Here is a 22515-nt window from a genome sequence, read left to right as displayed (position 1 = left end):
GTAGCAAGAAGTTTGTGGTTTTCCTGTAAGATGTTTAACACAAAATTCCATTCCATTATTCCTGCCATATCCTTAAAATTTGCGGAGCGATTGTTTTGTGCCGTCCAAACAAAATCAATTCCACAATTATTTCTACCATGCAGTAGAGGCTTTACGAGATCTGACATTACCATCGACCTTAGAATGACAGCTGGTGACACGTGAGCTAACCTTCTGCTATTCGCTGCCACCATTTGTACAAAAGTCACTTTTGTCTGCAGAAAAAATAGCTCTCTGCTCCATTGCGTGGAACATTTGTGCGAATTAAATATCTACCCTTCGCGTTTGAAAGCACAAAACACGAACGAAATAGTAAGCGAATACCATGGCAAGCCAAACGCAAGGAATTCAGCAACTGTTGGCCGCTGAAAAGCGCGCCGCGGAAAAAGTGGGCGAAGCACGGAAACGTAAGTGTATCTAGGGAGATTTTTTTTTTGTTACCATCTCGTCTTCTCCCAGCGCACAGTCGTCAAGAAAAATCGATAGTACACACATTACATTACGATCACAAGAGGCGCCGCGCTACCCACTTGGTGGCCTTGCCCATCATCCAGGAGCAACGGGGACTGCTGCGGGGGTTGTCAGCTGGAGGTTGTACATTCATCGATTGTGAATAATTAACCAGAGGGAACGAATCTTAATTGCAGGAAAGCAGCGTCGTCTGAAGCAGGCAAAGGAAGAGGCACAGGAGGAAATTGAACGATACCGTCAGGAACGGGAGCGACAGTTCAAGGAGTTCGAGGCAAAGGTATGCACAGAAGTGCCGTTGGGTATTGTTGTTGTTGTATTATGTTGCTAAAATATGTTTTTCCTCGCTTTTCAGCACATGGGAAGTCGCGAAGGTGTGGCGGCTAAGATCGATGCCGATACTGCCAACAAGATCGTCGAGATGAACCGCTCCATTTCGGTCAATAAGGCAGCACTGCTGAGTGAAATCCTTACACTCGTGTACGACATTAAACCGACGGTCCACAAAAACTTCCAGTACACCAAGTAAGAGGCGTCCCAAACAGCAGCCGAACTAACGGTTCTCCAAGTGAATTGCATACTGCAAATAGGAACGGAATACACACGGAACAGTAGTAGTAGTAGTACCCCCCCGCCCCACAATGTTGAACACAAGCGAGATTGTGTGGCAAGACAGCGACAAACGACAAAACAAACGCCATTAGATTCTATCGATGTTCGTCTGGGTGGAAATTAGTGGAGCTGTAAATACTTGTTTCACGCTGTTCTTCTTTGCGCGAGGAGCGTTGCCGCAAGTGAAGAAATGCTTACTTTGTTTGTTCCCGCGCCATTACACGTATTGCTATCTTCTCTCGCGTATCCTGTTTGTAGTGTGTAACAGTTGGAGAATTTCCCCCTTCCCCCAACGATTTTGTTTTATCTCTTCTGCACCACTGTAGAAGGGAGGTTTTAATTCGGTAAAAACTCGGCCCAGGCTGGCTGGTGATCCCGGGTGCGCATACGTTCGTCGTACAAGGCGAAACGTTTGAGTCAGCGCAGGTAATCGTCGAATATTGATCATATTACACAAGGATCCGGTATCTCTCATTCCAAATCTTTCAATCGGTGTAGTATCTTGTTGTTCCCCAAGCCATTGTCGATACTTGCTATACATTAGATGAATTACTAACAAAAATCATGACAATATTATCGAACCACTCGATCGCTTGTAGCGAGGCAGGAGGCCGTCGCGACCCGCCGCCTTATTAGTTTCGTTACAGCCAAGAGTGTTTTGTTTGGTATTATGAACTGGGGTTTGATTTAAAAAAAAAAAAACAGTCTCACTCTATGATCTATAAAAATATGTGGCCGCACAAACACTATGAGGCGCTCAAGATATTCAACTTTTTTTGTATCCGTAATCCGTTCCGTTCTTTGCTATTGTTGTTGGCTTAATTGTTTTTTTTTTTCTAATTATTATTATTTCGTTCGTTTGTAACTGTTTACCGATGATATTTCGGATACGCAATACTGTTATATCTATCTATAAAGTGAAGGGCGCGTGTGTGGTCATGAAAAACTATATATATTCCCTATTCCTTAACTGCAAAAGCTATATCTATCTTTACAGTGTATCTCCACAGGAAAAGTTATCTCATAAATCGAAAATGTAAAGAAACCGATAGCTCTACATGGAATATAGTTATGATGAATGCGGTTGAACAAGTTTCGTTTTATTTTTCGTCACCTCATCCGAATGTACACCCGAACGACAAGACGACACATGAGTAGTGCATGATAATCGGCCGTATCTATTTTGCCATACCGAGCGATAAATTACACGCATTGTCTAGGAAGGTACAACCAGCTTTATTGTTTTAAAATTCGTCTTTAGTAACATCATAAACAAACCCTTCGCTAGCGTGCCAGACGCGGTTCGTCGCTGGAAACAGCACATTCCAGTAAAAAGATGTACAAAAGATTAAATAGATTTACTCCTCCATGTCTTTATTTAGGCTTGTATGTATAGTTATAGATGTTTTTATGTTCGTTCAGTACAAACAAGGGACTAAACACCGTCCACCTTCATGGTCAAATGTGCTTTTCTGGCAAGGATGCGTGCCAAATATGTTCCTAACTCATTATCTGGTCAGTTTGAGGGTTCACAAAACCGTAAGCGAGCTTGTGTCGTTAAAAAAAACATGTGGCTAAAGAACAGAACATTCGTTGAAGACATATTATTCTATCCGTTCACAACACTAGTCTGCGACTTCATACTGAGGGATACACTACGCGGGGAAAAGTTGGAACAGAGTCTTCCAGCATAATTGGGTACAAATAAAATTTGCTACTGCAAAAACTTAACTTGCGCTTGGGAAAAGTATAAATTTAGGCACCAGTTAAGTGTATGTTTCATGGTACAAAAAGGGCTCTTCTTTATTATTACACACTACCTTGATTTGATGATTCCTGTAGTTTCGTGTGAAAATGTTATAAATTTCCTAGCTATCATCTCAGCACTAGAGGAATATCATTTCTTACCATATATGTAGATATTACACACAGAATAACATCGATAGCATCTTCCGAAACGAAAGCAAAGACTCTTCAAAGCGGCATTTACTTGCTGCGTAACAATACTCATTATTTCTGATCGAATATAGCACCTTGCTACGGCTGCGAGACACATAAGGGAAATCGAACGCGATTGTTTTTGTCTTCTGACGCCGGTAATGATTTTTTTTCGCTTCCCAACAGATTTTGAAACGTAAAACCGCAAAACATTGAGGTGAGCTGGGAAGCCGTACAACATATTTGCTGGATTCGTCGTGCTGGGTTTGAGGAGAGTGTGGTTTTTGTTATTTATTATTAGTTACATGTTAACGAGGCGCATGCTGCTTCAAGAGGCGCCGCCGCGCCGATTATCATCCTAATACGATACCACGTGACTGTGACTGTAAGAGCAAAGGCGCACATTCATTTGCTGCTCAAGTAGCGTTATTATCTTGGGAAACGAATAAGATTCTGTAAGGAAAACGAGACATTGGATATTCCCTCCTGTATCCACTTTTGTACCAATCTGCTTGCTTCTGACTGTAGTTTAGTTGTAAGGCTGATTATCATGACGAGCAACATTAATTATAGAAAATAGCACACATGATAGATGGAACCGCTATGAAGCTGTACGAAAGAGGAAAGAATAATCCGTTTCCGGGGTTACATATTCTACGACTCTTGTAAGCCTGCGATAGAGTGCTTTAAACGGGCCACTACGATGTCGCGATCCTCCTGCCATTGATCATTTTCACAAAAAGCGAATGCATAGCTCATCCCGTTTTAAGCCGCAATATGCTTAGGGGATAGGCTTCTCCTCTGGGATGGCGGTTGGCGTAGTCACGGAACTGCGACGTTCATCGTTCTGAATATCAGACAAGCTTTGCACCGAACTGGAGCGTGATGAAACCTTCGACTGCAAGTAAGTAATTAAATACATTAGCGTATTGAAGTTCTCTCCTGCTCCCATTCTTGTCCAATGGTTTGTGGACTACTACTACTACTACTAACCCTAACATTTTCGTACGCCGATCCAACTCGTTCCTCGAACGACCGGAAAGAATCAGACTGCTTCATTTCCGTTAACTTTTGGGTCATTTTTCCCGCAATGCCACCGATCACAGATGTCGTCTTGCCAGCAGTCGTTTTGATCGCACTTTCAGTTTTTTGATAGCTGAATCAATAGAAAAAAAATAAAAAAACAGAAATATTACTTATTAATATGTTTAATTGCATGTATAAACTTTGTTAGTTGTTGTTTCTAATCATACGTTGCCAATTTTGATTATATCAAGCTTACTTAGTAAGTGCACATATTGAACAAACACATAGGAGGTGCTTAGTTTTTATAATTTTAAAGGAAAAAGTAGTGATAGCTTTTTTTATTTCTAAAAAGGAAACAGGCGACTTACCCTCTCGATATCCTATTGTTACATGCAAGCGGAAGGAAAAAAAGGGAAGCTTATATAGATCACACATTTATGCTACAAACGTATAAAGACATTTGCCACACCATATTAAGTCAATGCCGAGGTCACAAGTGTTAGTAAAACAGGAATAGGTGCACCGATCATACAATCAACTAATCTGTAGCCATTAATAGTTAATTTAAGTTATTTGCTCAGTTTGCGATCCTTGCAACCTTTCTATGGTGTGTAAGGATGGCTTTTGATAAGAACATCAATGCTAATGCTAATGGAACCATGTTTGTTAGGAAAATACACACACTTTGGATATGTTTTACAGCTTAGTCACATAAATGATACGTGCAGAAAGATACAGTTAGATACAGTTTGAAATAATACTTCAGTTTTACTTACATCGGCGCACTTGTAACCACGGTCGTGATTTCTCCCACCTTCGTTTCAACGCTTTGATAACTTAAAAGCAAACCGAGAAACATATTGAAATAAAACAACAAATCAAATAAATTGGGTAAAATAATATTCGGTCAACAAAGTGTAAAACGTAAATAATTAGTTTTGACAGACATAAAGAATATGGTCGTTTGTTTCTGGACGTATTTTTTATAAATTTAAACAGTTACCAAATATGCAGTGTATAAAATGGTAGAACAGCCAAAAATCAGAGAGAACAGAGATTTGAAAATGCATCGACAGCAGTTTGTTCTTTGACTCCTTATTATGTGTGTAGTAGCTAAATGATTGTACTTACACGTTGCTTTCCTTGACGTTTTTAATTCCTTGGCTGACATCGTCCGTGATTTCCTTCCACACGGTGATTCCTAGCTTCCGCTTCAGCTCGCTGGCATGGCGCATTTTGGATTGAAGCACCGTCCGCAGTGTTGTGATCTCTTCTTCAACTCGTGCCAGTTCCTGTTGATATAGAAAAACAGAGGTACGTGTATAATTGATTAATATGTAACATGCTTAAGAAATCTAAAGACATACCTGGCTCCATTCCTCACGCTGTGCGGTTTGCTCTTCGGCTGATAGTCCGGAAAATTCGTTCGCGATTTCAGCCGAACTGATGGATCCAACTGGAGATGCATCGGACAATTTACCAGAATTGTCTGTAATCAAACATAACAAAAGTTGTAAGTAATTTATTCTTAAGAGATTAAGATTCTTATTCTTTAAGATTCTTTAAATTAAGATTCTTATTCTTCTTAAATTATTAGATTTAAGATTCTTATTCTTAAATTCTAAATCCATACTTATTACATAATAACGTGACTGTCCCGTCAACATAAAAACATCGCATAAACCATTAGAGGAAATTTTGAAACTCATTTTTTATCGCAAAAAATATACAATACCCCCGCCATTATATAAATGCTTGGATTCTTTTTTCATCGTTTTGTTTGTAATAGGTTTCACCAGTCACTTGGGGCCTTTTCAAAAGTTGGGTTTCTTTATTCAAAGCTTCGCCAGTTCAGCCGTGCATCTTTGCAGGGTTAAAAACGTATACAAATTACCTAGATTCCACTTGAAAAAAATGTGAATGAGCTTTTTGTCACACAGTTGCAAAAGCCAACCCAGTGCATCGGCCCAACTGGAGTTTTGCTTAAATTAAACAAAAAAATGCCGCTATAAGTTAAACAAAGAAAATTGATAATACATAACGAAAAGGTCTGGTTTATAGATGCTGCTTGCAAAAACCTATAGTTGTAATATATCTTACATTACTTTTTAACACTTTTGGATTATCACAAAAATGAATTGGATTGTATTGTATGATGAGTTTGCTAAATGTTCAGTTTATTTTAAATCACTGTTTTAAAGCTTCCCAAACAAGGAATTGCAGTAGTTTGAAAATAATCGTATTTAAAATTTAATTTAGTGTGCAATCGCACCACACAACACGCAACAGCGTAACAAATCAATGGCCTTGAAAGAGTGAAAGAACTCTTGATCGAGTAACAACCAAATTTCATTGTGGTACCACCACCACCACCACCACACACAGGTTCATTTCTGTTACATTGGCCCAATTAACGGGCTAAATGTAATCATGGAATGTCAGCTTCTTCTTTTTTTCGCATTGTGCCGTGGTTCGTACGGCTATATCATCCGCATTGGTTGTTCAAAACAGCACAGTAAAACCGATTAGCTGTTCCCTTTTCAAGCTGATCCCCTTCAATATTGTTAACAGTTTTAAAAATTACTCTGTATTGCGGTCATGGATCATGCACGGAACTCTGTATGTGTGTGGAGCTAATGATACGTTTATGAAATGGTTGTCTGTAGTGACGCTTATTATTCATACATTTGCGCCAAAATACTCATTTTTTGTCACTGCTATATAGTGAATAGTAAACATTCTAAAGTTTTTTTTTTTAAATTCTCGTTTGATAAGGAATTCTTTGACTTATGCGTGGCTGTTAGGCGCACAGCGCATTGTGACGAGTGTAGTTGTAATTTTAACAATTGGTCTAGTAAAACGGCCCAAAAGGGGCTTTTGGCCCAAAATTAATGGAACATAGGCCAATAAAAATAACGACCTTGGGATGGTTTGTAGTTATGAAAGTATGCTTAATTATACTTCATATCATGTTTCGTGTGCAGATGATGCAGCAAATAAGAATATTTACAATCATCCAAACTAGTGACAGTATAGATTATTCCTTTGCTGTTCGCTCGACACACGTATCGTCGCTGCACAGTGTTCTCCCTGACGTCAGACAAAAGTTACCACACTTCAGGGGTTTCAACAGGGCCTTGCCAGCAAAGTTCGCTATTCTAACGGACACATTTTGTAACGCGGACGGTTCTTGGGCATACATTTTATGCAATCAGTAGTTTCCCTTTACGCTCCTACCACCCGCTTACCTGGAGCACTCCCAATGTTGAGGAAACTTTTGTAGTTATCACCACTCGAGATACGCGCTAGATATGGCTTCGAGAAATCGATGAACGTGACCCGCACGTCCCGAATTTTGCGCCGATTGAACAGTGCCCGAATGCGCCTGTTGGTTGCACTACCGAGCAGCAGTTTGCTGGCTATTATATTTCGCACCACGCCTCCTCCACTACTCGACTGGCTGGATGTTTGATTTTTGCCGACCGGTTCAAAACATATGCCCACCCCTAACCGTTCATCGGCAGGATCTTTGCCGGGCGATCGAGCGACGCGACTGGACGGATGTTCGGTTGTATCGCCTTCGTCCGACGACAAAGGTGGATTAAATTCCGTTTCGACGGTTTGCAGCTCCACTTCCGAAGTGGGATCGATGTCTTCATCGTCGGACGGTACGCCTAGTATTTGATCGAGCGTGAGTGAGCGCAGGTAAAGTTCCGTTTCATCGGACCAATGTTGCTCCTCATGACCGATAAGCCCATCGTCCTCGTCAATGTCGTACACTTCGTCCAGCGAGGGGGTAAAACAGTTCGGATCGAGCTTCGGTATGTACGGATCCTCGATGTACTCGAGACTTGGCAGATCATCCTCGCCGACACGCATCTTGCTGGCGAATTCTTTCTGCGACGTTAGCTTGCTGGTGGACGATGGGTGTGTTTTATCACTGGATTCACCCATTCAACGTTTAGTTTTACCTGATCAGTAATCCTGATCAGTATATCTGCCAGCGTGCGCTATATTATCGCGTTAGTACGTCAGCACTCTGCACAACTACTGACCATTCTCTTCACAACACTTCACTATCGACGCCACTAAATTCATCGAACGAACTATGTATGGCTATTACACCTAATGAAAGGGAGAGCGGCAACTACTGTAACAACAGTGAAGTAAGATGATATAATTGCCTTCGGGGGCTCGTAATAACATCGCCAACATCATGTCCAACAGCAATTCTTTCGTGTTTCGCTCTCCGGACAATCTGCACCGTTACTGTGTCGATGGGTACGCAATTGGGGCCTTCAAAGACCCTCTTTTCTAACAAACGAGCCGTCCGTTATACATACACTGCTAGGTGTGTGAGTGTGTGTGTGCAAAATCGCTTGAATTGTTTTCCTCACCGCTGACACTCACGTAGTACAAGCGACTCTGACGAAGCTTGAAGACAGTCACTTCATAAACAACAAGCGCCGTAATCCCTTCAACTTACAATCCCTGCTGTTACTGATCGGAAATCTAGTGAAAAATGTTTAATGAACTTTGCTGGGATCGCACATACACATACGAACATTACGTTTACCAACAGGTGCCGCCGTTATGACCAATAGCATTCACACCACATGCACACAACGCGTTACTATTGCTTTTCTAACCGCTCAGTTCCATCGCTACCACAGCGTGCTTGGATGATTTGGCTGTGTCTCTTTTTCTTTGAGATCTCTTCGGTACTTCTTGTGCCACTGTACTTTCGTGTAACGGGTTGTTGTAAGTATGCTTTTTCACGTAAAATTGCAGTGGTGAGAAGCTTCTACTTCCTGCTGAAACCAAACAACGAACGAGCTTCGGCTGGCGGTCGTTAAAACGTGCTTTCTTTACAGTACAAATGGCAAACGGTTTCACTAGGTCAACTGCAACACAGCATGGGATGAATGTGTGTAGAAAGTGTCATTTAACTGAAGTGAAATGAAACTGAACGTAGGTACCTGATCCCATTTCACCAGGTTAAACAGATGTCCATTTTTTAACTTCTTCAGCGACTTCTACAATCGGTGGTGGCTCACTCATCACGAACCTTCGGCATTCATGCTTGGCTGACCCCTCAGGGGAGGTTATAAAAATAAAATCACTCCAACGCGATTGTTTCACGCACAACTGGATAGCAGCAACCTGTCACGTAAAGCTTCATAATCGCTATATTCATAATTGTATTTCGAACCGATTATGCACGTAGCCTTCTCTAGCCCTGCTACCCGGTCGATCGATCTACCTTTTGTTCATTCACGGCGTTCTTTTCCAACCATTTATCTATTTCCGTTACTTCTCCCTCAGCGAGTCATTGGTCGTTTATTGACCAAACTTCGAGACGGATGAAATAAATGGAAAGGTTAAAAAACGCACCCACTGTGTGGCATTGCGCCATTCACTGCAAACAACGCTACCGTAAATTTTCCTCAGCGAACGCCGATTTGGCACACTTTTTGGGTCGGTTTCTTCCGAACGGTGGCGTAAAGCGAGCAAAAAAACGCAACGGCAGCAGATAATGAAACCAGTTTCGAACGGTTTGAAACACCACGCGCACGAAGCTTTTCCCTTAACCGCGGACCGCGGAAAGTGTATCCGGACACTGATCCGTGGGCGAGAAGCTGCTTATGTTGCGCTCGTCCGCTAGCTTCGACGAGCGCCTGTGAACTAAAAGCAACGCGCCGCGAATCGAACAGCGTGGCAAAGCGAACGAGCATGAGGAAATGGTACAGCTTTTTGCCTTTGTGCTGCGGTTCCATCACGGCGTACCGCGTAAAAGGCATACGCGTAAAAAGCTCTCAGTTCGCACCAGAGTACCTCCAGAGAGAACAAATACGGCCAACACCGCAAAGCAAAACCGTCGATCGTTCATCACGATCGTTCGCTGGAGGAGAACGATGGAGTGGATCTTGCGAGAGAAGAAATGGTAACATGTAAGAAACTGAGAAAGGGTTTGCCTCGCTGCTCTCCTAAAGCAGCGATCCCAACCGAACACTTACACGATGTATTTCACGTTCTCTGAGTAAAGGAAAGCCTACAACTCTAAAATCCGTAGTGATTCGTTGAAATGTCACGATCGGGAAGGGCAGGATTGCGGGGCTACTTTTACACTCGCTGGATGCGGTTTGTTACCCGTCTCAAGTTACCCAAAGCGGTAAGGTCGAGATGCAGTTAAGTTACCATTTTGCCAGATTGCACATACGGGTAACTTGCACCGGAATGCATCACGTTTTAGTTTGTGTGACTTTGTTCTAGCGAACCTTAGAACTGTCGCCTTTGCAATGTGTTATGATTTTCCCCTTGTCAGATGTTATACACAATTTCATAACTCATCGGCTTAATGTCTAATAAAAGCGAAAGTGTGTGTACTAATGCAACCATCTAAGTTATCTAAAGGACTGGTGTTTCTGGAACTTGTTCGAAAATTACGAACAGTGCTTCAATTATAGATTCGGTATTGATAAATATTGCACACATGTTGGAGGAAACGAGTAGGCTATGTTCAAAGATCAGCAACCTGAGTGATTATGTGTTGGGTATTGGGTATACAACATGTAATTTAACGAGGTGTAAAGAGCCCGGGGCTCAGGTGCTAAATGTTTTCCACATACATTCTGCTAAACGATTGTAAAAGTGACACACTTTTTTTCATTCCAAATCGTTACTCGTTCGAATACGAGCAGCTTCTGGGTAGAGTATGGCAATTCCGGTTCCCTGCCAGACCAGCTATAGACGGTTAATTGTGATAACATTGTTTGCAACGATGATTAGTCATCAGTGTTACGATAACGTGGATTGGCTTATGGTCAGATGTAGCTACAAGTTTAGACCATTTTCTGTCGTCACATGCAGCTGCTGACCGCTACGGCAAGTGCAGGAGAAGGCAATAGAAAGTGCAGTTGTACTACATGTAGTAGTTCAATTTAATTTGATTACTAATTGATGGCTGCATTTGCATCGTTCTGCTCCCTCTGACACACGCAATGCACACGAGCAGAGGAAAACAAAGAAACCCCATTCAGTAGGGCGGAACAACAGTGGAACGAATGGAAAATATGGCATCACGAGTGGCTACTTTATTACACCCGCTGCAGTCCATTAATTGCTGGAATTATGTGTAAAGATACACGTACACCAAAATTGTTGAAAATGTCTACCCCGTGTGGGTAGTATTGGCAGGTTTTCTTTTTACATTACAGTACTGAGCGACAACCGGCTGTAAATTCATACGTGCACCAAAAGTCTTTCCATTTTACTTACATGATGAGTCTTCCATTGTGAGGTCGAGAATTAGCTAGTTGTGGACGAAGTCAACTGATAATACACGCAGGAACTACAAAATAATCGCACAGAAAATAGGGGAAAACCTTTGGCTATTTGTGAATACCGCTAGGCTATTTTTTTCTCGTTCTCGTTCCCGAAGGATGCAAATGTTTGACATATGACGTAGACGACATTTTAAATGTCGAAATGGGCCAGGTTGACCAAAAGATTGCAGTTTGACATTTGCTGGCCGGCCAAACTTGGCGCAGCTACTGGCTAGAACGAATCGTCGCGCAATTCATGCAAATGTACAATGAATGAAATAAATTTGCTTACATTTTATGTGCCGAAATCATGCACAACTCTCCAAAGTAATTTGATTACATAAAGGAGAGAAAAATATGTCAACAATGTCTACAACTGAGCATCGATTGCGTGCAGACGTATCGCATCATAATCATCGAAAATACGAGAGAAATCGGGGCGTGTGAGAAGTATTGTGAGTGAAAAGGTTCAATTAAATTTTGTATTGTTATATTTGAGAGTGTTATAAATGATCTTATCCGCGCTGGAAAAGATTTGCTTTCGTAGAACAGTTGATCGAGTCACATTTCCCTATGCCGATCGAGCCATCAGCTACCCGCACGCGATTAAGCGGTGGTTAGACGAGCTGTACAAGCAAAACAGATCCGGGGGGCATGAATCGGCAAATGCGGCTAGTTGTCAAATTGGCACTAGCAGAAGGCAAACAGCCAACAGACTCGGCAGGAAAAAGGTGAAGACGACTCTGGGCACCAGCGTACTGAAAGTGAATAGTGTTGTGCGAAAGGAAATGGAAAGTATTGTTGATGTAAAGTTTCCTGTGACATCGCTAGTGCCGAAAAATGAAACCGGGGCGCTTAGTTTTATCCGGATGTATCCGGAGTACGATGGCCGAGACGTCACGATTGCAATCCTCGACTCTGGCGTAGATCCCCGGGCCAAAGGATTAGAGGTAGGTAGAGACAGAGAGAGAGAGAGCTGTGACGATCATGGGTGAGAGGAGCGCGGACCAGGAGTATCAATTTTCGATTATTCGACATTTGTTGCAAGCTCTGCCGTTATCTAACTGAACGGCTTTGTTGCACCTTCCAAATGGGCCTTTCCATTTTCATACATTAAGCTAAATGTTTCTTTGTCTATCTTTCTTTCATCTTTGTTTGGTGTCATGCGATGCTTACCGAAAAACGACAATTGAAATGGTTTAGCAAATCCCCGGCGGAGACGTTAAGGTAATCGAACGTTTTGACTGTTCCGGTTGTGGCGATGTGGATACCAGCAAAACGGTTACGGCCAGTCCAGATGGTACCATTGTGGGTCTTTCTGGTCGCAAGCTGCACCTGTCTTCCACGATGAAGTCAAAAAATGTTGCCGGGAGCGAATATCGCGTTGGACTGAAGAGTGTGCACGATCTGTCGCCGTCGCGCATTCGCGAACGTATTTTAACCGATCTGAAGGTGAAAACCTGGGACGATCGGCATAAGGTGGCAGTGAGTGAGGCGGCCCGAGAGTTGAGTGATTTCGAGGCGAAGAATCCATCCACCGGTCTCACTGGAAAGGACAAGCTGGCCAAGGAAAATCTGGAAAGCACGCTGGAGTTCTTGAACACGTGCGATAAAAAGTTCACCGATCTGAAAACGTCGTACGATTGCGTGCTGTTCCCTACGAAGGAGGGCTGGATGGCCGTCATCGATACAACCGAAAAGGGAGATCTCGAAGACGCTGTTCACGTGCTGGAGTACACCCGTTCGCATCAGGTCGTGAATTTGGATGATTTCCTGTCGGTTTCTATCAATGTGCACGACGAGGGAAACGTCTTGGAGGTTGTCGGAGTATGCTGTGAGTATGAGAGGAGAAGAGATACAAAAGAACCGGTGGAGTTATGAATTGTGTTTGTTCCTTTTTATTGTTGTTTTGCAGCAAGCCATGGCACGCATGTGGCTTCTATCGCTAGTGGCTATCATCCGGATGATCCCGAGCTTAACGGTGTCGCTCCGGCTGCAAAGATCGTGTCTCTGACCATTGGAGATGGGCGGTTGGAGTCGATGGAAACAGGAACCGCGCTGGTTCGTGCCATTATCAAGGTGATGGAGTTGTGTGAAGCAGGCCGCAAAATCGACGTCATCAACATGAGCTATGGAGAGCACGGGCATTGGTCAAACTCGGGACGTGTGGGCGAGCTGATGAGTGAGCTGGTGAACAGATACGGCGTGGTTTGGGTAGCTTCGGCCGGTAACCATGGTCCAGCGCTCTGCACAATCGGTACCCCACCAGACATTAGCCAGCCGAGTTGCGTTGGCGTCGGAGCGTATGTGTCGCCCGAAATGATGGAAGCCGAATACGCCCTGCACCAGAAGCTTCCTGGCAATGTGTATACGTGGTCTTCTCGCGATCCGTGTATCGATGGAGGATTCGGAGTGACGGTTTGTGCTCCCGGCGCAGCAATCGCTTCTGTTCCACAGTTTACAATGTCCAAGGCACAGCTGATGAATGGTACCAGCATGTCGGCGCCGCATGTAGCCGGGTCGGTAGGGTTGCTGATTTCGGGATTGAAACAAAAATCCATCCCATACACTGCATTCGGTATTAAGCGTGCTCTATGGAACACCGCCACCAAGATTGATTACGTTGACAAGTTCGCGCAAGGCAACGGATTGTTGAATGTCGGTAAAGCTTTCGATCATCTGACCACCTACTGTGGACTTATCGAGAATAAGCTACGTTTCGCCGTCACGGTCGGCAATAACAATGCGAAGGGTATTCATATGCGCCACGGCGTACTTACTAAGGTTGAAGATTTTTCCGTTAACATAGAGCCGGTAATATTTAATGAAAAATACGCTGGTAAGTTAGAAGCGCATGACCGCGAATGTCGTGAAGCTACTAAATTTAGTAAAATTTCAATTGCAGATGCTGCAGACAAGATCAACTTCAACGTACGATTAACGCTCATACCAACGGAATCGTGGATTCAGTGCGGCAACTATCTGGATCTGTGCTATTCAGCGAGAAAGATTTCCGTCAAGGTAGACCCGTCCGGATTAGCTCCGGGTGTGTATAGAGCGAGCGTGAAAGCGTACGATTCCGCATGTCCGGAAAAGGGAGTTTTGTTTGAAATTCCGGTCACCGTAGTGCAGCCGCACGTGGTTGATGCTAAAACGAATGAATTTATGCGCAGCGATTTACCAGTTGACTGCAAACCGCATACCATCATTCGGGACTTTATCCTGGTACCAAAGTATGCGACCTGGGCTGTCATTGAGATGCGCTCGGCCGATACGAACGATGCTGTGGGTGGCAAATTTTTCCTGCATACCCAGCAGATTCTGCCGATGAAGTTCTGCAAGGCGATGGAGATGCAAAAAATATTGCCGGTCAACGGTACGGCCCCCACGGTGCAACCCGTTCGAGTAGAGGTACGTACAGGAGAATATTACATAGCTGTATCGTATAATTTCTCTAACTCCATATTTGATGCGTATTGCAGGGTGATCATATAATTGAGATTTGTATTGCCAAGTTTTGGTCTAACTTCGGAACGCTGCCATTACGCTACTCGATAAAATTCCATGGAATAAGCCCTTTGAATGGATGTAAATATCTAAATACACGGTGTGGGTGAGCAAATAATAATTTCAATTTATCGTTACAGCGGTAATGCATAGTGCCAGTGGAATTCATCGAATCGATTTAACCGCGCTCACTTGCGAAGAAGTCCATCCCGTAGTTTCGTTAAAAACAGCAGCTATGGTCTTGAAGCCATCTGAAACAAAAGTTACTCCACTAACGACGCGCGATGTCATCCATCCAGCAAGGCAGATCTACCAGATGCAGGTCACGTACCATCTGCATTTGACGAAGGGCTATGAGGTAGCGTTCTACACGCCACTGTTTAGCAACATTCTGTACGAGAGCGAGTTTGAATCCCAATTCTGGATGGTGTACGATACAAACAAAATGATGGTTCGCTGTGGAGACGCCTATTCCTATGATAAGTACGAAAAATTGGAAAAGGGAGACTACACCATCCGTTTGCAGGTGCGTCACGAGAAAAAGGAGCTGCTCGAGAAGCTAACGGAAGCGAACATGGTCGTTAACTTCAAGCTACCTAGCAATAGTCTTTCCGTTGATGTGTACAAATCATACAACCACGTGCTGTCGGGTGCTAAAAAGATGACGAGCTGCTCCATGGCGGCTGGTTCGTGTCGCCCGATCTACCTGGCACCAATCCCTAGTGAGAAGCTGCAGAAAGCTGCCATGCCACCGCAGTGCTCTTGGCTGGAGGGCAGCATTACGTATGCGAAGGAGGACATCATTAAAAAGTGTGTTTCGCACTGCTTCCAGTACATACTAACGGAAGGTCCTCCGGCAAAGAAAACTTCTAGCACTGCTAATGCAACCACTGGAGCCGCAAATGCCATCACAAATAACGCAACCAATGGCAACAGTGTGGCCAATGCAGGTTCAAACGGTACCGGTAACAACGTAATCACCGCTACTAACGGAGCTGCCAACGGTAGCTTGCCGAATGGAACGGCTGTGAAGGAGAACCGAAGCAAGTGGGATGAATATTGCGAAGGATTGCGCGACTATCAGACCGCACAGATCTCCAAACTGGATGCGGAAAATGCTGAAAATGTGTATCAAGCGTTGCTAAAAGATAACCCGAACCACTTGGCAGCTCACTTAGCCATGGCCGATCACTTTGACAGTACAGATTTGAAGCAAAATCTGCCCTACACATTTACTGCATCATTTGATGGTGCAGACTCATCAGCAGCGACTCTGTTGAAGGTGAAGTTGCTACGCATCATCGAACTGGCGAGCTTAGTTGTGAAGGATATTGATCAAAGTGCATTACTCGCATACTATGGAATGAAGGTCGATAATCGACCAAATGCCGCCAAGATTAAGATGTATGTAGTCCTTTTCGATCGATCGTTGCCTACGTAGGCTCTATTTTTATATCTGTTGTGTCTATTTTTCTCTCTCCAGTCAAATGGACAAACAAAAGCAACTTCTACTGGACGCTTGTCAGCGAAAGTTTGTAGCATTGTGCAAACTGAAGGTATTGCAGAATGTATTCGATGCTCAAGACGCGAGTCAACCGGACTATACCGAGGAGCTGGAACAACTGTACGGTGATGTGGGCAAGTTTATCGAATACACCGATTCGAAGGTACGTAGCATTGTTATCCCTGTGGAACTCTTTCTAATTGATCTATTTCCCATTGACAGGTATTGCTGCTTACCATTTGGCATGCGTTTTCTCTGAAGCAGCACGGCCGTATGCTAAAGTATTTAAACAAACTGTACGAAGAAAAGCTTAGCCGCGATATACTGGAGGAAATACTTACCGTTGTTGATGAGAAAAAGTGGTCACACGTACGTAAGCAGTTTTCAAAAATTATTGTATCATCAAATCCTCAGGGCTATCGACCATTCTAAAATGGCACACCGTTCTAAAACTGATGCCTGTTTTATACAGCGATAATTGATTCATCATTTTCTTATGCACTTTATGTTTAATTCGCTGCTTCGTCGTGTTTGGTGAAAGCGGTTTTGATTTGTTACATTACGGAACATGCGGAATTAAATTTTAGCAAATAGGTGCGATCTAAATTTTGCTGAATATCCTTCCATTTGCTGAAGAGCCGCCAGGTAATGAAATTCTTTCCAAAAGTTAACGCATTGTCTTACGACATGAATACATAGTAAATCGCAAGTAAAGTGTCGCTTGCCTGCACTTTTGTGACTATATAACATTATTTTTAATTTCTACTGCATTGTATTGCTATATACTCGACAAAAACGCCGTTTGTTCATTTTCTATGAAGGAAACAGGATGGATTGTCAATTTTTGTGGCATCATCCCAAATTGAGGTCTGCTGGCACTTTTAAATCCTAAGGTTTTAGAATTCGCATTTAAATTTCACAACAAAACATTTACTATCAAAACACTTGTGTGTTATCTGAACAAGGAGTCTGAAAATCTGAGAAAATCGACGAAAACGTAACCTAGTTTTCTAAACTTACATACCTTGTCCCGAAAGTGTGCAAAGAACGTAATTTGCGTAGTCGCACACAAATAAAAAAATGGTACTGCCCTTAGCAGTCAGTCTCGCGATCGAAGTGTATTAATTCGCAAACAATGGCTGATGATTGATGTTCAATGAAGCGGAAGTCTAGAATATTGTATGGTAAGAATTTTTGATTGCGCAACATTAACAACTCGTTCAATACGTAAAAAAACAAAAAAAAAATACATAGAAAATGATGCTGAAATTGCATTCAATTTTGTTTCTGTTTACCACAAACAAAGGTACATTTAGTGTTTCTTTCGCAATGAACACTGAAGATGAGACATCTAAAGAATAATTTTTTATGTTCATCTTCATGTAAAGAACAGTATGTTTTACGCGAAACATAGAACGAATAATGACTAAAGATCTAAATAAATACTGTACGCCACTATAGCTTTCTGCATTTGTCCCGTTTTTCTATATTATTTTTCATCGAGATAACTCCACATTAGAAACGATTAACTTTGATAGAAAATACTACAGTTTCAAAAATTGACTGCCCTAGAAAAGGAATAAATGAAATAGAGATAAATAAACCGTATTAATTAAAAGATTCTGAATATAATATTGATGAACGAATACAACGGAAGAACATGAAAGCAATATGAAAGAAAATCTTGAAATGTTATAAACGTAACACACTCAAATGTGGGTTATTAAAATTTAATATGGAATTTAATATAAAACAAATTAGGATCCGTTACACAAGGAGTTACCGAACGATCTCACTACCCGGCTGCGAGATAAGATTACCAGACTTTGGTGGTGTGGTCCAGTACGTGTACACCTTTCTGGCTGCTCTAAGATAAATGAAGCGGGATAGGTCTGCGTCAATGTGGCAAGATCCATTTCTCCATTAAGATCGACATAAAAGATAGCAACGACGTCGATCTGAGTTGAAACCTTTGGCGATTACGGACTCTTCTGCAGCCTGTGAAGGCCGAGTGTGGGTAAGTAAATGATAATGCCACATTCATTAAAGATACAATTTAACGGATTCGGTTATTTGATGCCAGTCAAATATCGCACTCTTTCTTATGTACAGTGGAACACCTCACACCGACACAAATGGATCTAAATTGTGTTTTTTAAATAAAAAAACTAAAACAATGACAAACAAATAGTAAACTACAAATATCTTCTAATTTGTTTGTATTATAAGCACATTATTATTTTTTCATCTTATTATGCTTGAGGAAAAGAGCTTCCCGCATAATAAGCTTTTCGTATAACGAGTGAGTCACTAGAACGGATTAAACTCGTTGTGAGGGGTTCCATTGTATTTGAAGATATTCAATCATTTGAAAACTAATAAGCACTACTACTACTGTTTATCATTTTCTATTATTTGTTATCATCTAATTGTGAATGATAGTGAAATATTTGTGATTTGTTCTTTCTTTTGCTTTATTTTTTGGAGAGTCTTTGAGAACCTGTTTGGCCCGATTCCCTCCTTTGGATTTTGTACGCTACTTTACACTGTTTTCCTCCTCAATTTTCAATGTGAACAGCATTATTCAAAACATGCAAGATGTTTTCGACAACTATTATTACTTGATTACCTGTTACAGATAGGTTAACGCACGCAAGTCGTCACAGAATTTACCTATCTTGGGTCAAAGGTCAGCAGCGACAATAGCATGGAAGCTGAGTTGCGCGCAAGGATGCTGGCTGCCAACCGGTCATTCTACAGCCTGATAAATCAGTTCACCTCAAAGAACCTGTCGCGACGGACGAAGCTGGAACTATATATCACCTATATACTCACCGGTATATAGGTACTCTAGCCGGTCTATATAGTACAGTCGTCAACTCGTACGACTTAACAACATGCCCGTCATGGGTTCAACCTCCAAATGGACCGTGCTGCCATACGTAGGACTGACTATCCTGCTATGGGGGGGAACCAATTAGTCACTGAAAGCCAAGCCCACAAGTGGGTACAGGCAGGCCTTGACCGACAACGGTTGTTGAGCCAAAGAAGAAGAAGAAGAATATAGGTACTCACATACGCCTCTGAGACATGGACACTGTCCAAATCTGACGAAACTCTCTTAGCCGCGTTCGAGAGGAAGATGCTCAGAAGGATACTTGCCCCGATATGTGTGGAAGGAAAATGGAGGAGCCGCTATAATGACGAGCTATACGAGATGTACGGCGACCTCACTGTCGTACAACGTATCAAGCTAGCCAGGCTTCGGTGGGCTGGTCATGTTGTACGCATGGAAACGGACGACCCAGCCCGTAAAGTCTGTTTAGGCCGCGTCCGCAAGGACAGAGGAGACGTGGTAGGCCCAAATTGAGGTGGCAAGATGGCGTGGAGGCGTCCGCCATTAAGGCCGGGATAACGGACTGGCAGACGAATGCGCGAAACAGTGTGCGGTTTTGGACACTCCTGAGGCAGGCCAAGACCGCAAAGCGGTTGTAGCGCCGGATAAGTAAGTAAGTAAGTTATTATTTGTGACAGTTTGATTGTTAAAAAAACAGTGTAAGACAATGTAAGGATGTTTGGAAATCATCAGATCTAAAATCACCTTTTATAGAAAATAAGCACTTTAAATCATCGAACTAGTACACAAATGCAGATTTAAAGTTTTTTTTAAATGAAAATGTATGTACAAATGCCATGAATTTCGATAATACACCCCAGATGACGAATGATACGAGTAATTTACAAACAAAGAAGTTCCTTAAATGTTGAGTGAAAAGTAACATAACTGTTTCATTAATTCAAGCACTCATAACGAATACCGAGTAGCGAAGGAAACAGGACTATTGGTTTATGAATTATTACTATGTGACGTTCGATTTGTTCCATCAGCCGTTAACAGTGACACGGATAGCATCGGCCTTCAAAACGATGGCCCTGGGAAGGGGGGGGGGGGGGGCAAGAAGAACTCGCACCATTTGCTTTGCGTAATGGGCATTTGCATGAAACGTATGCAACGCCCCGGATACTAGAACACAAAAGCAGTAGCAAAAGGGGACGTACAAAATAGTGGCAAAGTATTGCAGTCGGTAATAGCAGCTCAAGAGGCATGAGAGTCGGTGCAGCTGCGGTAACAGTGGCCCGGTCCTACCAACGTCCACTTCACGTAGCCAGCTAAAGAGGCTCCGTTGAGGGTTGCTTTCCGCTTTCCTTTCAGTGACAGTCCGTGCGGTTTGTCATGTGGCGCGGTATGGTTTTAATGATCGTCTTGCTTTTGCTTATTTGTATACTTTTTTACACATCCATTCCCGGGATGGTGGTTTGGGGTGGGTTCGGTGGCCACATTCACCCGGAGTTCACTTGTAATGAGGAAGTGGGAGGGGGTGGAAGTAGGGCGGCTTATTTCTTTGCGCACAGTTGTTGCAGGCTATCGCCTGCGAATGCCCTGCCCGTACTTTGTCAACTGCATCGCCAGATCATTCCAAAGGGGGAACAGGCATAGAGTGAGACACAGTCGAAAATGAAAAGTTTCACTCAGTGCACAACACGTATTGCTTGTGTTCGCAGCTAGGAAAGCGTCGGGAAACCATCGTCAACTGAACATTCCGCAGTGTCGGGTCAGTGTTGTTTTTCGGTTAGCAGAAGAATATACTTCTGTTCGCTTATCTATCCGTGCTGTTTTTGTTCGTATAAATTTATTTGTTTGTCATTTTAGTGATATTACTTTACAGGCTTTCTTTCTTTCTTTTTTTTTGTGGGCGGCTTAGAACTTCAGTTACCAAAGCAACGGTCAGCTGATTATACAGCCATCTGCCTCTCAATTTGTGGAAGCTGTAGAGGAATACCTGTTGCATTTTTCAGTGGTCAGTTGGTTGCATTGCCAAGGTGGTGGGAAAAGCTTTCAGCGAAATGATGTGTTGCTTCGTCGGTTTTAAGGAATGGAATGTTGATACGTATTAAGGCATTTCCGGGAAGTGCGCGGTGGGTGGCAAATGAGTTCGTTGTGTTGTTTGAATAGCAGGACTATCATTAGTAGAATTACTTTCCCGACTGTACCGTGGTGCAACATCGTCATGCAGTTCAGCAACAATAGTGTATCAAAGAACCGCAATTTACCTTCATTGTTTTTTATACTCTTTTTGTACGATATTTTGAACAAAACGAAAATGTTATAAAATAATTTTTGTACATATCTCAATGTGCCTCTCCTCAACTACAATTTATATGAACTGTTACGTTTATACTGTTACGTTTAATTTAAAATGCACATCGAGGAAGGGCTCAAAATAGCGGAGTCGATTTGACTTCTGTTCAGTTACGATTATCGATTGAAACAACTTTCTTGTACCATGCAGTGTCAATATGCATTTGTGAAAAGAAGGAACTGCATTTGTGTTGAATGGGTGAATAATTCATCCTAATAACTGCGTCATTGGAGAATGATATATGTGAATTAATATCGATATCGGGCTGATACGATCATCGATGAAAAATAGAGAACAGCAAAGAGTCAGTCCTCGAGTGATGTCAGGGTTTTTATCTAACTTTACAACGGAACGTTTGTATCGATTTTATTAACACTGTTTAATGCTACAATTAACTGTATTTATAGGGCCAGTGCAGTGCTAATTATTGCTACAATTTTTCCTAGAGGATAAGAGAATTACAGATGAATTTAATTTTAATTTGAGTCTACTATGTAGCCGTGCATTAGCTATTTGTAAGTGTGCGTGTATGTTTGTGTTGCTATGTGTGCCTGTTTGATACATTTAAAGTGCAATTTACAGCAGCAGCAATCTTGGTCAGTATCGAAAGTGCAGCACAAGTGAACTGAACGTGATATTTACATAAATGATGGTTCCACGCGATCCTATGGGACCACCTGTAGTCAACGGTGGTAATGGCAGTGGCACCAACGGTGGCGCAGATGCATCGGGAATAGCAAATAGTTATGGCATTGCAACCATCAGTACGAACGCGTCGTTTCGGAGGCGCGATGACGAATATCGGAACAAAATAATGGGAAGTAAGTGTCCTTCTGCTGAGTGGCCAAAAAAAAGATCGATGGTTTGAAATCGTTTCAGCATTTTGCAACAGAAC

The 22515-nt window shown here is 42.5% G+C and overlaps 4 protein-coding genes across 10 annotated transcripts in view; 3 read left to right on the top strand and 1 right to left on the bottom strand.

The window, feature by feature from the left end:
- Positions 1-221: 221 nt before the first annotated feature.
- On the top strand, positions 222-2211 carry LOC120949520 (V-type proton ATPase subunit G-like). The gene is made up of 3 exons (XM_040366875.2): positions 222-446; positions 687-787; positions 863-2211. The coding sequence occupies exons 1-3, from the start codon at positions 365-367 to the stop codon at positions 1034-1036; spliced, it is 357 nt and encodes a 118-aa protein (XP_040222809.1). The 5' UTR covers positions 222-364; the 3' UTR covers positions 1037-2211.
- A 261-nt stretch (positions 2212-2472) lies between these two features.
- On the bottom strand, positions 2473-11553 carry LOC120949519 (tumor protein D52). Of its 4 annotated transcripts, XM_049606781.1 has the most exons (7): positions 9519-9770; positions 7332-8233; positions 5451-5572; positions 5215-5375; positions 4860-4919; positions 4051-4213; positions 2473-3955 (listed from the first exon to the last, which is right to left on the bottom strand). In XM_049606781.1, the coding sequence occupies exons 2-7, from the start codon at positions 8035-8037 to the stop codon at positions 3839-3841; spliced, it is 1329 nt and encodes a 442-aa protein (XP_049462738.1). In that variant the 5' UTR covers positions 8038-8233; positions 9519-9770; the 3' UTR covers positions 2473-3838. The 4 variants fall into 4 exon arrangements, with proteins under 4 accessions (XP_049462738.1, XP_049462740.1, XP_040222805.2 ...); XM_049606783.1 differs by lacking the exons at positions 7332-8233; positions 9519-9770 and adding an exon at positions 11362-11553; XM_040366871.2 differs by having other exon boundaries at positions 7332-9770.
- Positions 11554-11739: 186 nt separating this feature from the next.
- LOC120949518 (tripeptidyl-peptidase 2) lies at positions 11740-18053 on the top strand. The gene is made up of 8 exons (XM_040366868.2): positions 11740-12358; positions 12612-13242; positions 13324-14247; positions 14314-14819; positions 14891-14996; positions 15056-16319; positions 16399-16582; positions 16642-18053. Exons 1-8 carry the CDS (start codon positions 11918-11920, stop codon positions 16849-16851), a joined length of 4266 nt encoding a protein of 1421 aa, XP_040222802.2. The 5' UTR covers positions 11740-11917; the 3' UTR covers positions 16852-18053.
- A 2853-nt stretch (positions 18054-20906) lies between these two features.
- The window catches only part of LOC120948467 (band 7 protein AGAP004871), a 69904-nt gene continuing 68295 nt past the window's right edge, over positions 20907-22515 (top strand). For 2 of the 4 annotated variants that reach the window (XR_007451872.1, XM_040364816.2), the window contains exons 1-3: positions 20907-21032; positions 22028-22135; positions 22203-22441. Coding sequence is in view for 3 of the 4 variants with exons in the window: in XM_040364816.2 (XP_040220750.2) it covers positions 22267-22441 (175 nt within the window). In the remaining variant the exon portion in view is untranslated. The remainder of the gene's footprint in view (positions 21033-22027; positions 22136-22202; positions 22442-22515) is intronic. The other 2 variants (XM_040364817.2, XM_040364818.2) reach the window with 2 other exon arrangements.

This window comes from Anopheles coluzzii, chromosome 2 (genome assembly GCF_943734685.1).
Source record: "Anopheles coluzzii chromosome 2, AcolN3, whole genome shotgun sequence".
NCBI classification, from domain to species: domain Eukaryota; kingdom Metazoa; phylum Arthropoda; class Insecta; order Diptera; family Culicidae; genus Anopheles; species Anopheles coluzzii.
Note: the sequence above shows the minus strand (reverse complement) of the source record. Positions and strands in the feature narration are given on the sequence as shown.

What these genes read in the sequence shown, in the direction of transcription:
- LOC120949520 (XM_040366875.2), top strand. Translation starts at nt 365, where the DNA reads ATGGCAAGCCAAACGCAAGGAATTCAGCAACTGTTGGCCGCTGAAAAG. An exon ending in AGTGGGCGAAGCACGGAAAC is followed by an intron (nt 447 to 686) that starts GTAAGTGTATCT and finishes TCTTAATTGCAG; the next exon opens with GAAAGCAGCGTCGTCTGAAG. An exon ending in TCAAGGAGTTCGAGGCAAAG is followed by an intron (nt 788 to 862) that starts GTATGCACAGAA and finishes CTCGCTTTTCAG; the next exon opens with CACATGGGAAGTCGCGAAGG.
- LOC120949519 (XM_040366871.2), bottom strand. Translation starts at nt 8,037, where the DNA reads ATGGGTGAATCCAGTGATAAAACACACCCATCGTCCACCAGCAAGCTA. An exon ending in AACGTCAAGGAAAGCAACGT is followed by an intron (nt 4,920 to 5,214) that starts GTAAGTACAATC and finishes TTTGCTTTTAAG; the next exon opens with TTATCAAAGCGTTGAAACGA. An exon ending in GTGGTTACAAGTGCGCCGAT is followed by an intron (nt 4,214 to 4,859) that starts GTAAGTAAAACT and finishes CTATTGATTCAG; the next exon opens with CTATCAAAAAACTGAAAGTG.
- LOC120949518 (XM_040366868.2), top strand. Translation starts at nt 11,918, where the DNA reads ATGATCTTATCCGCGCTGGAAAAGATTTGCTTTCGTAGAACAGTTGAT. An exon ending in CCCGGGCCAAAGGATTAGAG is followed by an intron (nt 12,359 to 12,611) that starts GTAGGTAGAGAC and finishes GAAATGGTTTAG; the next exon opens with CAAATCCCCGGCGGAGACGT. An exon ending in TGCAACCCGTTCGAGTAGAG is followed by an intron (nt 14,820 to 14,890) that starts GTACGTACAGGA and finishes TGCGTATTGCAG; the next exon opens with GGTGATCATATAATTGAGAT.